This window comes from Centropristis striata, chromosome 20 (assembly GCF_030273125.1).
Source record: "Centropristis striata isolate RG_2023a ecotype Rhode Island chromosome 20, C.striata_1.0, whole genome shotgun sequence".
Taxonomy (NCBI): Eukaryota; Metazoa; Chordata; class Actinopteri; order Perciformes; family Serranidae; genus Centropristis; species Centropristis striata.
The window spans coordinates 32,584,810-32,599,996 of NC_081536.1; the positions used below are offsets into that span (position 1 = coordinate 32,584,810).

Sequence of the window (15,187 nt, forward strand, 5' to 3'; positions counted from 1 at the left end):
AAACAAAACATGTTTTCATCTTTTCCCAATTTTATATTAAAACTTTAAACGTATAACTTTATTATTTATTTATATCTTAAGTTATAAAAAATGTTTGGCTTAAAACCTCTAAAGTAAAAACACATAATTCAGTTAAATCACATTTTCCAAATCAAAAGAAAAAAAATAATATTTTAATATAGATACACTCACAGAAACATGATTTTGGCCAAACATTCATTAATAAAGTTAATAAAGGTAACGAGCACGACTTCATTTGTTGTTTTTCTAAATAATTTTGATGGGTTTTTATTCATCTGCAGCAGAAAAATAAATAAAATGAAGTAAATAAATAATGTGGTAATATTTAACACTTAAATAAGAAAAGAGCAGAAAATATAAGAATGATGCAGAAACAGAATCGAATGATGACATAACATAATATGATGTGTATATTATGTGAATAATGAAGTAAATAAGGTATAACAGAATAATCAATAATTAATGTATACTGAAAAAATAATTCATTAAATAGTAATAACAAATAAAATGTAAGAAAACAATTAAAAGTGATTTTTCTTTTCTTATTGACTGATTATTCAGACAGACATTAAATCACTGTAAATATTATATTTTGATTAAAATTAAAATGATTGATGTAAATAAAATAAAATGTTCAACATGATTAAAAATCAGAATATGTTTTAGATTTAAAGATGTATTTAACATCACGGAAGCAAGTAATAGTGATCTTTTTTTAAATTATTATTTAAAGTTTAATTATGAATGAAAAATAGATTTCTGTGTGTAATCTGAGTAATAATCTGAGTTTTCATCTTTGAAATAAATCTAAATGTTCTGCAGCGTTTGTGTTGAAAAATCAAAAAAAAATTCCAGTTTTTCAAAAAATACTTTGTTTTTATTCACCAACCTTCTGCTGTACATCATAATAATATTAATGATAATAACAACAATAATAACCTTTTAAATATTACAGTTAAATTACATTCACACAACATAAATAATAAAACATTAAATATTTTCTCTTATTTTCCAAAGACACATAAATATAAAACAAACAATAATAAATAATAAACACAGACAGAAATGATCACAGAGTTCAGAGGATCTGGCGTCGCTTCAGAGATTAATAATAATAATAATATTAATTAATGTTGAAACATTTCGTTTCACCCGTAAACAATCTGTTAGCAAAATCAAATGTAGCCAAAGGCTAACAGTAAGCATCCTGGCGTTTATTAGCGTCATGCTAATCATTTTTATAATCATGATGCTAGTTCTTTAGCATAGCACTGATAATTAGCACGCTACAACACTAGCTCAATAAAACACATGGAAAGCACCAATTTTTAGCATGTTAGCTAGTAACGAATAACAAACGTTCACTAATATTTCATGATGCTATCATTAATTAGCATGCTAACGTTTATTAGCAAGCTGTGAAAATTGTGGCACTCTAATGTAATTTTAATTGAACCAGTAACGTTTGCTAGCATAATAAATATTACCTTAATGCTAATGTTTTAGCATGCTAACATTAATTAGCATGACCGTACTCTGTTAGCATAATAAAATTAGCATGTGATATTTAATGGAACCAGTAAACTTTTAGCCTTCAGCATGCTAACACACATTAGCACTGAAGTTGCATAGTAACAAGCAGCTGCTCTCTCATTGGCTGTTGCTGTGATCCCTGAGAGAAGAGCCAATCAGATCTCTGAGCGTCGTCACCGACATATCTGATTGGCCCGACCTTCAGCTGCGTTCGTCCGACTCGGCGGCGCTGTGTCGGCGTGGCGAGGGGGCGGGCCGGGCCGCAGCGTCCTCCTGCTGCTGCTGTTTGGAGGAGCTGGACAGGTCGATGGCCACCTCCTCCTCCTGCTCCTCCTCCTCCATCTCCAGCTCCTCCTCCTCTTCCTCTCGAGCCTCACGCTGCACCTCCCGGGCTTCACCGCTGCCGCTACGCCGCTCCGAGGCGTCGCAGAAGGAGTCGGGGCGCGTGGAGTCGGATTCTCGGGGGCTCGAACACTTCTTGGAGATTTCTAGAGACTTCTTGTGCATTCCTGCAGGACGGAGACGCAGAGTCACTCAACACGTCACAGGTCACACAAAAAATCTTTCATTATAAATAAAATATTAAATCTGAGTTAACATCAGTCTGAACCAAAATAAAGTGATTTATCTGTGATTTATTGTGAATAAATTAATCTAAAGGACGCTGAAATAAATACAACATGATGCTGATGCGGAAAAAGTCTGAATTCATTCTGTTAAAGTGGTTTTATCAATGGAGTCTGGTGCAGCAGAGAGACGCTGGACATGCTGTGGCGCGCTAGTTTGTGTTGGTGCCTTGGAGCGCGGCGTGCTGGTGCTTGCTGGTGCTTGTTGGTGCGTGGCGTGATGGTGCTTGCTGGTGAGTGGCGTGCTGGTGCTTGCTGATGCATGTTGGTGCGTGGCGTGCTGGTGCTTGCTGATGCATGTTGGTGCGTGGCGTGATGGTGCTTGCTTGGGCATGTTGGTGCGTGATGTGCTGGTGCTTGCTTGGGCATGTTGGTGCGTGATGTGCTGGTGCTTGCTTGGGCATGTTGGTGCGTGGCGTGATGGTGCTTGCTGGCGCATGTTGGTGCGTGGCGTGATGGTGCATGTTGGTGCGTGGCGTGCTGGTGCTTGCTGGCGCATGTTGGTGCGTGATGTGCTGGTGCTTGCTTGGGCATGTTGGTGCGTGATGTGCTGGTGCTTGCTTGGGCATGTTGGTGCGTGGCGTGATGGTGCTTGCTGGCGCATGTTGGTGCGTGGCGTGATGGTGCATGTTGGTGCGTGGCGTGCTGGTGCTTGCTGGCGCGTGTTGGTGCGTGGCGTGCTGGTGCTTGCTGGCGCATGTTGGTGCGTGACGTGCTGGTGCATGTTGGTGTGTGACGGTGCATGTTGGTGCTTGTTGGTGCATGTTGGTGCATGTTGGTGCGTGACGGTGCTTGTTGGTGCGTGGCGTGCTGGTGCTTGCTGGTGCATGTTGGTGTGTGACGGTGCGTGTTGGTGCGTGGCGTGCTGGTGCTTGCTGGTGCATGTTGGTGTGTGACGGTGCATGTTGGTGTGTGACGGTGCATGTTGGTGCTTGTTGGTGCTTGTTGGTGCGTGTTGGTGCGTGGCGTGCTGGTGCTTGCTGGTGCATGTTGGTGCTTGTTGGTGCGTGTTGGTGCGTGGCGTGCTGGTGCTTGCTGGTGCATGTTGGTGTGTGACGGTGCATGTTGGTGCTTGTTGGTGCTTGTTGGTGCGTGTTGGTGCGTGGCGTGCTGGTGCTTGCTGGTGCATGTTGGTGCTTGTTGGTGCGTGTTGGTGCGTGGTGTGCTGGTGCTTGCTGGTGCATGTTGGTGCATGTTGGTGTGTGACGGTGCTTGTTGGTGCTTGTTGGTGCGTGTTGGTGCGTGGCGTGCTGGTGCGTGCGTGGCACTGACGTGTATGCGGCTCACCGAGCAGCCAGGGGGCGCAGGATCCCATCATGCCGTTCTTGGCCGAGTTGAGGATGGACTCCGGCAGCGGGATGGAGTGGCGCACCATGGCGCCGTACAGGCCGTACTCCGCCATGACGCTGCTGCGGCCCCAGCACTTCTCACGCTTTCGCCACTTGGCGCGGCGGTTCTGGAACCACACCTGGACACAAACACATCATAATAATCAGTTATTGTTGTTTAGAAATTATTCAAAAACTTAAATATAGAAAAATATAAATGTGTTTAAATGAAATCGGCTCACAAATATTAATATTTACTTACAAATGTACTTTTATTATTGTGTTTATAAACATTATTGAATATTGATCTGATCTTGAACTTCTCAGATGGTTTCATTATTTTATACATAATTTCCTTCATTGTTTATTTATATTTAATTATAGCATATATATTTTTTTATTTGATAAAAAATGAAAACTAATATTTTCTCCTTAATGAAAAGTATTTGACTTTATTTCAAACTGACTCTTCCTTTTTATTGATTAAAAACAATTACTATTTCTTTTTTCCAAATCATTTTATTTATTCATTATTTTTTAAACATTTCATTTATTATTATTTTTAATCATTTCAATTATTTTTAAATAATTGTATTTATTTATATATATTTATTTTTTTTAAATAATTGTATTTATTCATTTTAAAATAATTTTATTTATTTAAAAAAATAATTTTATTAATTTAGATTTTTTTTTTAATGTATTTAGAAATCAAAACCAATTTTAGACGGACAGATACAATAACTTTCATTTTTAAATAAGTCAAAGAACCAAATTATTTTAGATTTTAGTAATAATATAATAATAACTATAATAAGAAAAACAATATTATTATTGTTATTTATTCAAATGCTTACTTTTAAAATATATTTTTATTGTTAATTTAGTTTAAGTGTCTTCAGTGTGTCTGTGTGAGTGTGTATATGTGTCTCAGAGTGTGTGTGTGTGTGTGTGTGTGTGTGTGTGTGTGTGTGTCTCACCTGGATCCTGTCCTCTGGCAGCTCTGTCTTCATGGCGAGCATCTCTCTGGCGTAGACGTCGGGGTAATGCGCCTCGTGGAACGCTTTCTCCAGCTCCTCCAGCTGGTGAGACGTGAACACCGTCCTGCACACACACACACACACACACACATTTAATTATTTTATTCTACATTTATTATACAACAGTTTTGATGTATTTCTAAACTGTCTCTCTGATATCAATAAATCCTATTTCTGTGTTTTTACCGTTAATGATGTAACATAAATACATTAATATTAATTAATATTATCGTGAAATCCAGAATTAAATAGGAAAAACAAAATAAATATACATGTACATATTTATAAATTATATGTTTTTGATTATCTCTTTAATTAAGCACCCCTTATCATTATTATAATTTCACTCTGTTTCCTCTCTGAGGATCAATAACCAATTATGTTTAAATCCTGTATGAAGTCACTTCCTGTTATTTTCTTCATTTAAAACAGAAAAAAAACGCTAAAAAACATCATTTAAATTATAAGAATATTAAAATTTGTATTTTATATATCTTCTATTTTTACACATGTTCTCATTTTAATGACACTGCCCTTATTGTTATTAATATGACATTGTATTTATATTACACAGCTGAACTTCCTCTAAATATCAATAAATCATACTTTTTAATTAGATTATCGCATTTGTGCTACAACTTCAGAATATGAAAAATATTTTATTATACGTTAAAGAAATGTAAAATAGTTTATAATATGTCTGAAATATTTATATATATATATATATATATATATATATATATATATATATATATATATTAACATCTTCCCATTACACACCGCTTATTATCATTTATATGACATTTATATAAGATCTTTTTAAATTCTAAACAGCAAAAAAGATATTTACATGAATATTTTATTCTGATTTAATATGAAAATATGAATGAGTTCTGACCTGTGTCTCCTCTTCTTCCTCTTCTGCGAGTTTGCGGAACTTTTGGAGTCGTTGCGGTCAGAGAGACATTCTTCATCTGCACAAACACACACATTATTATTATTATTATTATTATTAAAACGATGAAAACGGAAAGTCAGATACATTTAGTAAACATGTTAAAGTTCGTTCTGCACACGTTCAATATTTAAAAAATCGAATTATTTCAAGAACTTTTGTTTTAATTGAAGCGACGATGTTTTTAAAACGGAAAAGCTGATTCATAAAAACATCTGAGCCGCGTTATTATTATTATTATTATTATTATTATTATTATTATTATTATTATTATCATTCTACACACAAGCTGCTGTGTTTAAAACAGTTTAGAGGATCCCGAACTGAGCCGAGCCGCTAATACCTAATATTTATATCGAATTTAACAAAAAGAAAATGATGAAAAACGAAAAATCCAACATTAAAAACGGTTTAGATATAAAAAATAAAAAAAAAAAGAGGAAAAAACAATGAATGTTAAAACATTTCCAACATATAATAATGTTGGATATATAGATGATCATAAAAACACGCAGCTACATATTTCTTCAGAGCTGGAAAAGAAAAGAAACTAAACGAAACTGGGGGGGGAAACCAATAATATAATGTATAATGTCATTTATTTATTTAGCTCTGAAAAAAACGAAAATGTTAAAAAGCCGAGCCGAACGAAGCAAATCCACCGAACATTTAAAAAACGAAGTTTACAGGAAAAAAAAGAAGGGAAATGAGGACATAATATAATTGATAAAAAAAAAACTATAGTTCAACAAATAAATAAATAATCAAAACCCGAGCCGATCCGAACCGAGCAAATCCCCCGAACATTTAAACAACGTTTTGTTTAAAAAAATAAAAAAATTAACAGAAAAAAGAAGACATTTTTTGTCATAATAGCCTATAATTAATAGATCATAAAAAAAAAAACTATAGTTCAACAAATAAATAAATTATCAAAACCCGAGCCGATCCGAACCGAGCAAATCCACCGAACATTTAAAAAACGTTTTGTTTAAAAAAATATATATATATTTAATTTACAGAAAAAAAAGAAAGAAAAATGATGTCATAATAGCCTATAATTAATAATAAAAAAACAAAACTATAGTTCAACAAATAAATAAATGATTAAAACCCGAGTCGAGCCGAACCCAGCCGAGTCGAACATGCAGACGCGGGAAAAGTTGGTTCCGACGGTAACCGTTGCTTAGAAACGGTTGAAGAAGCCGAACAGAGCCGAACAGAGCCGAACTTTAAACAGAGAGTAAGGGAAGGTCCGGGTCGTACCGGAGTAGGCGTCCCTCTGGGCCTCCACGCCCGGCAGGTAGTGGCTGTCCCGGGCCTGCAGCAGCGGCAGGTGTCCCGGCAGGAAGCAGGGCGCTCCGGAGGGCTGGCCCGCCGCCAGGCTGCACAGGAAGCCGAGGCCGAGCGGCAGCGACCCTCCGGGGAAGGAGAAGCCGCCGAGGCCGCCACCGACTCCGTGAGGCTCCACCCCGGGTCCCGAACCCGCAGACAGACCCGAACCCGGAGCTCCGCCGGGCTGCTGCCGCGCCTGCAGGTCCGACTCCAGGCCCAACAGGTCAGTGATGGCGAAGCCTTTGGACCGGAACCCGGAGCCGTGCAGCCGGGATTTATCTATGCCGAAACCCGGCGACAGCAGCTTGACTCTGGGCTTCTCTTCGCTCAGCTCGTCCCGTCCGGCCGCCATGTTGTCCTCTCAGACCGGGACCGGCCGGGCGGCGGGCTCCATTTATCCGGGCCCGCCGTGCCGGGGATCAGGGCCACAGCCAATCAGGAGCCGGGGCCGCGGCGGGGGGCGGGGCCACTCTCAATCCCGGAGGATTAATTGCCACCAATTTCTCCAATCCGATCATCAGGATTTTCTGCTTTTTAATTTATGTTGTTTATCTTTGATCGCACACACACACACACACACACACACACACACACACACACACACTGATCAGTAATCAATCAGCTGTTTCCGTTGTAATAAATATATAAATAACGAATTGATGATATTTAAAACCACTTTCACCGACTTTATTTGTTGAATAATAATAATTATTATTATAATGTTAAAAATAAAATGTAAACCTGTGACAATATTTCAGACAGATTTGCAGAAATATTTAACAGTCTGTTCGTTCAATTTAATCAATAAAACCATTGATTCCTAATTGTATTTACATTTAACGGAATAAGTTAAAAAATCGATTCGAATCGAAAATTTTTTTTTTCATGATTTACCCTGCAAATAAACACAATGAATTAAAAACAATTATTCGTTAATATTAACATTTATTTAGAACAAAAAAGAAGTGAGTGAAAGAAAATTATATAAACTTAAACAAATATAATCATAATAAGGACACTTTTCATTAAAGGAAATCTGATAAATACTGTTATATTATTTAATGTATTTTTTAATCTTCAGATGTTACATGTTGGATTGTATTATCATTTCAATAATAATTATAATTACTGTGTCATTCAATTCTTCTTATTATTTAATAACTTCGTTTTGGATCCACCAAAATAAAAATGTTCAGGAAGCAATAATAATAATAATAATAACTTTAATGGTCCCTTTAAATGATTTTTATTTTTAAATCTTTAATCTCCATGTCATGAGTGAAGCTGATGACGTCATAGGAATAAAAAATAAAAACAGATTAGAGTTTAAATTTGCTTTAATTATCTGTGAGGAGCAGATTCCTCTAATTGCTTTTTAAAACCAGTTGACCATTTTTACCTTCACACACACACACACACACACACACACACACACACACACACACACACACACACACACGCACACACTCTCTCTGTGCCAGCCTGCAGTCCATCCTGAGGGATTAGCTGCTAACTTGGCCCTAATTTCACAAACTGACTTTATTTTGTGTCGCAGCTGATTCAGCTTCAGAACATCACAAAATAGTTATAATAAACTCATTCTTCAGGGAAATTAAACAAACATTAACTGCAGTAAAATAATCTGCTGAATGTACAAGTCCTCTTGCAAAATAATAATTATGGTTTCATTTTGTATTTATTTTATTTATTATTGAAACCTGCAAAAAGTATTTTATGCATTCCTTAATTTATACATATAAATAAATGTAAATTAACTCGTTAAAATAAATAGATATATTTTGTTTTGCTGCAAGAGAATTCTGAAAATATTTTAATGTGATGCATTAAAAACAGGTTGGAATAATTTTACAGTAAAAACAAATATGATGTTAAATGCATCTTCATATTGTTTAGTAAATATTGATCATATATGTCTTGTTATATGTTATATTTTATATAACATTAAAAATATTTTTGTTTATATAATAAATAAATAGAAAGAATATCTAAATTTGTTTATAGGAAGTCAGAATAACTTAAAAACAAATAAAATAAATAACACGAAGAGAAAAGGATGCAATAATAATGAAATAAAACATTTTATTAAATTATAACATTCATAATTTGCAGCTATAATAATAATAGCAATAATAATAATAACAACTGATAAAGCACATTTTAATATATATTAGGTATTTGTGATTTAAAGATTTAGAAACGCAACAAATTATGTTTCACATTCATTCTGTAGTTTTATTAAATCACATTTTATATTAAATTTCATTTTGTCTCCTTGAACAGCAGATTTATTACTCATAATAATATAAAAATATTAAAATAAACAAACAGACGTGGACGTTTATTTGTTGTTTTTATTAATATGCAGACAGACAGACGTTCTGAAATTCAGTTTTTCTGTTTTTATGTTTTTATGACCCGATATGAGGAAATGAAACTTACCTGAACACAGAAAACTTGCTCATATCATATATCATATCAGTCATCAGTCCGTTTAGGGCTGATAACAACCGTCTCCACCTGCCAGCATCACGGACACGTTGTTGTGGCTTTTTAAAGAAAATAAACAAAAAAGACACAAAATTACCAAAATAGATGTCAATTTACCCAAAAATGACCATAAGAACACAAAAAGACACACAATTTCCAAAAAAAGATGTCCAATTACCCAAGAAATGACCAAAAAACACACAAAAACACACAAAATTACCCAAAAAAGATGTCCAATTACCCCAAAAATGACCAAAAAAGACACAAAATGACCAATGACCACTAGAAGTGTCACTCACACTTATTTCACTTTTCAAACTCTTGAAGTTTTCAGCCCGTTAGTCTGTTTAGGGCTGATAACGACTATTAGCTATTTGTATTTGTAAGAAAATTACCAAAAAAGATGTCAAATTACCCAAAACATGACCAAAAAAGACACAAAAAGACACAAAATTAGCCCAGAATATGCCCAAATACCCAAAAATTTACCAAAAAAGATAGAAAAGATGTCAAAATACCCCCCAAAAGTAGCAAGAAATACATCAAAAGACACAAATTTACCAAACAATATGTCAAATTACCCAAAAAATTACCATAAGAACACAAAAAAGACACACAATTACCCAAACAGATGTCAAATTCCCCAAAAATGACCAAAGAAAGACACAAAAAAGTCACAAAATTACCAAAAAATATATCAAATTACCCCAAAAATGACCATAAAAACACAAAAAAAGACAGACAATTACCAAAAAAGATGTCTAATTAACCATAAAATGACAAAAAAGACTCAAAATGACCAATGACCACTGGAACTGTCACTCACACTTATGTCACTTTTCAAACTCTTGAAGTTTTCAGCCCGTTATCAGTCCAATTAGGGCTGATAACGACCGTCTCCACCTGCCAGCATTTCACTTTTAAAACTCGCACAAAGGTGTCACAAAAGTTTTTGAACCCAAATCTCAGCATGGATTTTTCCATGATGTTCCAAAGTTCTTGGCATATTGATGTAATATTCTGGAGGGTTTTTCTGACCATTTTCTCCATTCTTGGTATAAATACAATCACATTATTCAGCACCTAATGACTGCAACAAATGGTGTCAACCCAAAAATTGCTGCAACAACTTATGAGACAAAGTAAAATTATGACCCTTTATACACCATAATAGGTTTCAATAAATAATTCATTAAGTCATTATAATTAGATATTTTTGACCAGAACAACTTGAGCTGCATCAAGTTTTCAGATCTAACCTCAGAGGAGTTTTAGTCTCGTTGTGGTAGAGAAACTGCAGCCTTTAACCACAACGTAACGTCTTTATTCTCATTAAACGGACTGATAACAACCTTCAACGTCCTCCTGACCACCTCATTCTTCTTTTATTTGACTCTTTAAACTGTGTTAACCCCATATATATATATATATATATATATATATATATATATATATATATATATATGGGGTTAACACAGTTTAAAGAGTCAAATAAAAGAAGAGGTCAGCTCTAACCTCAAAGAAGTTCTGTAGTTCTATAAGAGGCCTTTTACTGTTTTATAAAAATCTAAAATCTCTCTCACACGATTATTTTAGCTTTTAATCACATTTTAGAGTTCTTCTTCTGCTGACACACACACACACACACACACACACACACACACTCTCTCTTCTTCTGCAGTCGTAATAAAAGGATGACGCAGCTTCAGAGTTTTTCAGATTATAAACGTTTCCACAAAATCAGAACATCAGTTTGACTCATGTAATCTGAAAAGAAGGTGCTGAGGCGGGATTAAACTCTCTCTGTGTGTGTGTGTGTGTGTGTGTGTGTGTGTGTGTGTGTGCTCCACAGAAACTTATGTTCAATTTGAAAACAATGTGGATTACCATTATATGAGGGCAGATTGATTGATTATGTGGGTTTGAATAATCTTCAGATTAAAGTCTTTTATTCTTGATCTTTTCATCCTCGTCCAGTTTGATCTTCGAGTCTTTATCGTTTTATTTCTGCTCCTCTAATTAATCTGCGCCGTCGTTGCGTGTTGGCCGAGCACGGATCAGGTTTGAGGCGGCGCCGTCAGGTGACCTCAGTCCCGACCGCCGGAGCCACGAGGGGGCGGGGCTTAGCTAGCGGCTAACTAAGAGACAAAGAGTTCAGAGCTGTCAATCATTCAGCCTCTTCATCTGCTACAAGAAGTGGACCTTCAGGTCACTAACAGACAGAATCTGTACGATCTCCAGTCCTTCACGTCTCCGTCTGGAGTTAGTGGCGCCATCTAGAGGCCGCAGTGATTCGGACTATAAAGTACAAAGAGTCAGTGAGGGACGGAGGAGACGGGTCAGACAAACCAGGACTTTCACCAGGAGACGCAAAAAAAGACGGAAAGAGACAGAAAATTACCAAAAAGGTGTCAAAATACCCAAAAAGTGACCAAAGAAGACACCAAATTACCAAAAAACATGTCAAATTGCCCAAAAGATGACCAAAATAGACACAAAAAGACACAAAATTACCAAAAAAGATGTCAAATTACCACCCAAAAATCACCAAAAAAGTCACAGAATTACCAAAAATATGTCAAATTACCCAAAAACTGACCAAAAGAGACACAAAATTACCAAAAAAGATATCAAATTACCCCAAAAGACACCAAATTACCAAAAAACATGTCTAATTGCCCAAAAGATGACCAAAATGGACACAAAATTACCAAAAAACATGTCAAATTGCCCCTAAAAATACATAAAATTACCTAAAAATACGTCAAATTACCCCAAAAATGAAAGAAAAAAGAAGACACAAACCAAAACAAGAGCAACAAAAGACGTAAAGTGAGAGTTCTAATGTGAAACATGAATGTGCTCCGTCAGCTCTTCTCTAAGGTTCAGGGCCAAACAGTTCCTGGTTCTGGGCTCTAAAAGAGTTTAAAGAGTAAATAAATGATGTAAACGGTGGAAGTGAAGGAGGACGACGTGACTACAGGAAGTGACATCGTTCAGTAAAAACCTGATGCAGGAAGTTAAGAGATGTTTGAATCACATGTTGCACTTTGGTTTCACATGGACACCAACACTGATCTGTTGGGAGACACTTAAGGGCTGTTTTTGGTCTTTTTGTGTCTCTTTTTGTCTATTTTTTATGTCTTTTGGGGTAATTTTATTTCTTTTTCTTGTCATTTTACATGTTTTCTTGGTCATTTTGTGTCATTTGTAGTAATTTTTTAATGTCTTTGGGGGTAATTTTGTGTCTTTTTTGGATCATTTTGTGTCTTTTTTCGTCATTTTTCATGCCTTTTGGGGGTAATTTTGTGTCTTTGGATTATTTTGTTTTTTGGTGGTCAATTTTATGTCTTTTTCTTGTCATTTTACATGTTTTCTTAGTCACTATGTGTCTTTTGGGGTAATTTTGTATCTCTTTTTGGTTATTTTGTGTCTTTTTTAGTTATTTTATGTCTTTTTGGGGTAATTTTGTGTCTTTTTTTGGATAATTTTGTTTTTGGGGGGTAATTTTATGTCTTTTTCTTGTCACTTTACATGTTTTTCTTGGTCATTTTGTGTCTTTTGTAGTAATTTGTATGTGTTTTTGGGTTAATTTTGTGTCTTTTTGGATAATTTTGTTTCTTGGGGGTCATTTTACATCTTTTTCTTGTCACTTTACATCTTTTTCTTGGTCATTTTGTGTCTTTTGGTTTCTTTTTCGTCAGTATTTGGAAATGTTACATATTTTTTGGTCATTATACGTCTTTTGCTGGTATTTTGACCTTTTCTGCTACTTTGATATCCTTTTTGTTTCTTTTATGATCATTTTGTCTTAGTTATTTCATATGTTTTTCTTGCTCATTTTATGTCTTTTGCTGTTTTTTCTGTCTTTCCTGGTTTCCTGGTTCCTCCTGCTGAGTCGTGGGTTTGTTGGGAAGTGTTTGGCTCAGATTTGTGATGTTAAACTGAGTGTGTGAGTTATTGATCCTCTGGTTCATCTCTTGTGTTTATTATTCAGAGGCTGACGGAGCAACAGGTGGTGTTAGAGTCAGAGACACTGGGCTCTCAGGGGAGACACGCCTCCTCCTTTCACTGCTCGCCATCAGTGACCCGCAGGCCGCCACCGCCACCGCCACCGCCGGCAGCAGCTGCAGGAAGTTAAACACTCCAGCAGATCATCACAGAACTCTAACGGGCAGATAATAACTCAGGTTTTTACTTTAATCTACATTTTGTTTTTAAAGTTTCACAGTTAATTTTCTGTATTTTTACAGAGATTTCACTTTAATTTAACATTCAGCAATTAGATAATACTGAAAAATATCTATAATGCCCCGTTGTATTATATCTGTAACATGTTTTTTTTAAGGCATTTGCACTTAATGTAGAAAAAAACAAGAAAAACCTGTAAAATAAAACAGTAACTTTCTGTTGAAGTTAGGGTAGTAGAAAGATGTCAAATAACCCAAAAAATGAGCAAGAAAGACACAAAAATGACCAAAAAAAGATGTCAAATTACCCAAAATATGACCAAAAAAGATGTCAAAATACCCAAAAAATGACCAAAAAAGACACAAAATGACCAAAAAATATGTCAAATTACCCAAAATATGACACAAAAAGACACAAAAAGACACAAAATTACCAAAATAGATGTCAAATAACCCCAAAGAAGACACAAAATGACCAACAAAAATGTCAAATTACCCCCCAAAATGACAATAAAAGACACAAAATTACCCCAAAAAATAACAAGAAATACACAAAAAGACACAAAATGACTAAAGAAGATGTCAAATTACCCAAAAAATGACCAAAAAAGACACAAAGCTATGATTATTTTAATGCACTTGCACTTAATGCAGAAAAAAACAAGAAAAACTTGTAAAATAAAGAAGTACACTGCAAATTATGTGGTTCTTACCAAGATTTTTTTTAAAAATTAGATTTAGAAGTGTTAGATATTTATCTTGTTTTAAGAGTTAATTTCTTATTTTAAGCGTTCAACATGCTTATTTCTAGATTTAATCATCCTAATTTAAGAAATCTTGTCCATGCAGCAAGATCATTTCCCTCAGATTTACTGTTTTATCTGTTTTTAGACAAAACACCTTTTCTGCAGTACAGAAAGTTTCAGATTTACCATTAAAGAGCATTCAGCAGTTTATTAATAATAAAACTATTAAAGCTTTTGCAGAAAAAGAAGCTGATGATGATCAGCAGGTTGTGTGTGTGTGTGTGTGTGTGTGTGTGTGTGTATGTGTGTGTGTATGTGTGTGTGTGTGTGTGTGTGCGGCGGTTTGAACAGTTCCAGCTGTTAGTGGGTCAGAGAGGGTTAATGAGACTAATCAGAGCCCCGCCCCCTGCTGTAAGCCCCGCCCCCTGCTGTAAGCGATAGCAGTAATTGTGGCGGCAGACGGCTGCAGCTCCTGTCGCTTTTGTTGTTCATTGTTTTCTCTGCTCTATTGTTTACAACCGGCAACGGTAACAATAGTCTGGACACGCGTCGCCCCCCCACCAACCGGCCCCCCACCAGCCCCCCCTCCAGCCCTGTGGCCCACTAATTATTCATAAATGCACATTTATGCAAATATCAGGATAGATTAACCTAATTCAGTGATGTAAACAACTCGTGGGTCGGATTACAGTTTTTAAATTAGACTGTCTGGAAGTCTGGACCATATACTCTTACACACACACACACACACACACACACACACACACACACACACATACACACACCTCATTTACATTTGGAGGCCACGCCAGACAAACAAGCAGAGAAAGCTGCAGTCTGCCTGCTGCCATTAGCACTAATAGCTAATGATTAAAACTTAAATACTGTACGGAGTGTGTCACCAT

At 35.8% G+C, this 15,187-nt stretch overlaps 2 protein-coding genes across 2 annotated transcripts in view; one reads left to right on the forward strand and one right to left on the reverse strand.

The window, feature by feature from the left end:
- Nucleotides 1-812: 812 nt before the first annotated feature.
- On the reverse strand, nucleotides 813-7,190 carry vsx1 (visual system homeobox 1 homolog, chx10-like). The gene is made up of 5 exons (XM_059323770.1): nucleotides 6,770-7,190; nucleotides 5,447-5,522; nucleotides 4,489-4,612; nucleotides 3,453-3,648; nucleotides 813-2,063 (listed from the first exon to the last, which is right to left on the reverse strand). The coding sequence occupies exons 1-5, from the start codon at nucleotides 7,188-7,190 to the stop codon at nucleotides 1,756-1,758; spliced, it is 1,125 nt and encodes a 374-aa protein (XP_059179753.1). The 3' UTR covers nucleotides 813-1,755.
- Nucleotides 7,191-13,518: 6,328 nt separating this feature from the next.
- Nucleotides 13,519-15,187, forward strand: part of entpd6 (ectonucleoside triphosphate diphosphohydrolase 6) — a 28,029-nt gene continuing 26,360 nt past the window's right edge. The window contains exon 1 of the mRNA XM_059359891.1: nucleotides 13,519-13,536. The gene's annotated coding sequence lies outside the window, so the exon portion shown is untranslated. The remainder of the gene's footprint in view (nucleotides 13,537-15,187) is intronic.

Bases quoted from the DNA above. Each gene is read 5' to 3' on its own strand.
- vsx1 (XM_059323770.1), bottom strand. From the start codon at position 7,190: ATGGCGGCCGGACGGGACGAGCTGAGCGAAGAGAAGCCCAGAGTCAAG. The intron at 5,523-6,769 runs GTACGACCCGGA...GTGTTTGTGCAG, and splicing joins CCAGAGGGACGCCTACTCCG to ATGAAGAATGTCTCTCTGAC. The intron at 3,649-4,488 runs GTGAGACACACA...GTTTGTGTCCAG, and splicing joins TGCCAGAGGACAGGATCCAG to GTGTGGTTCCAGAACCGCCG.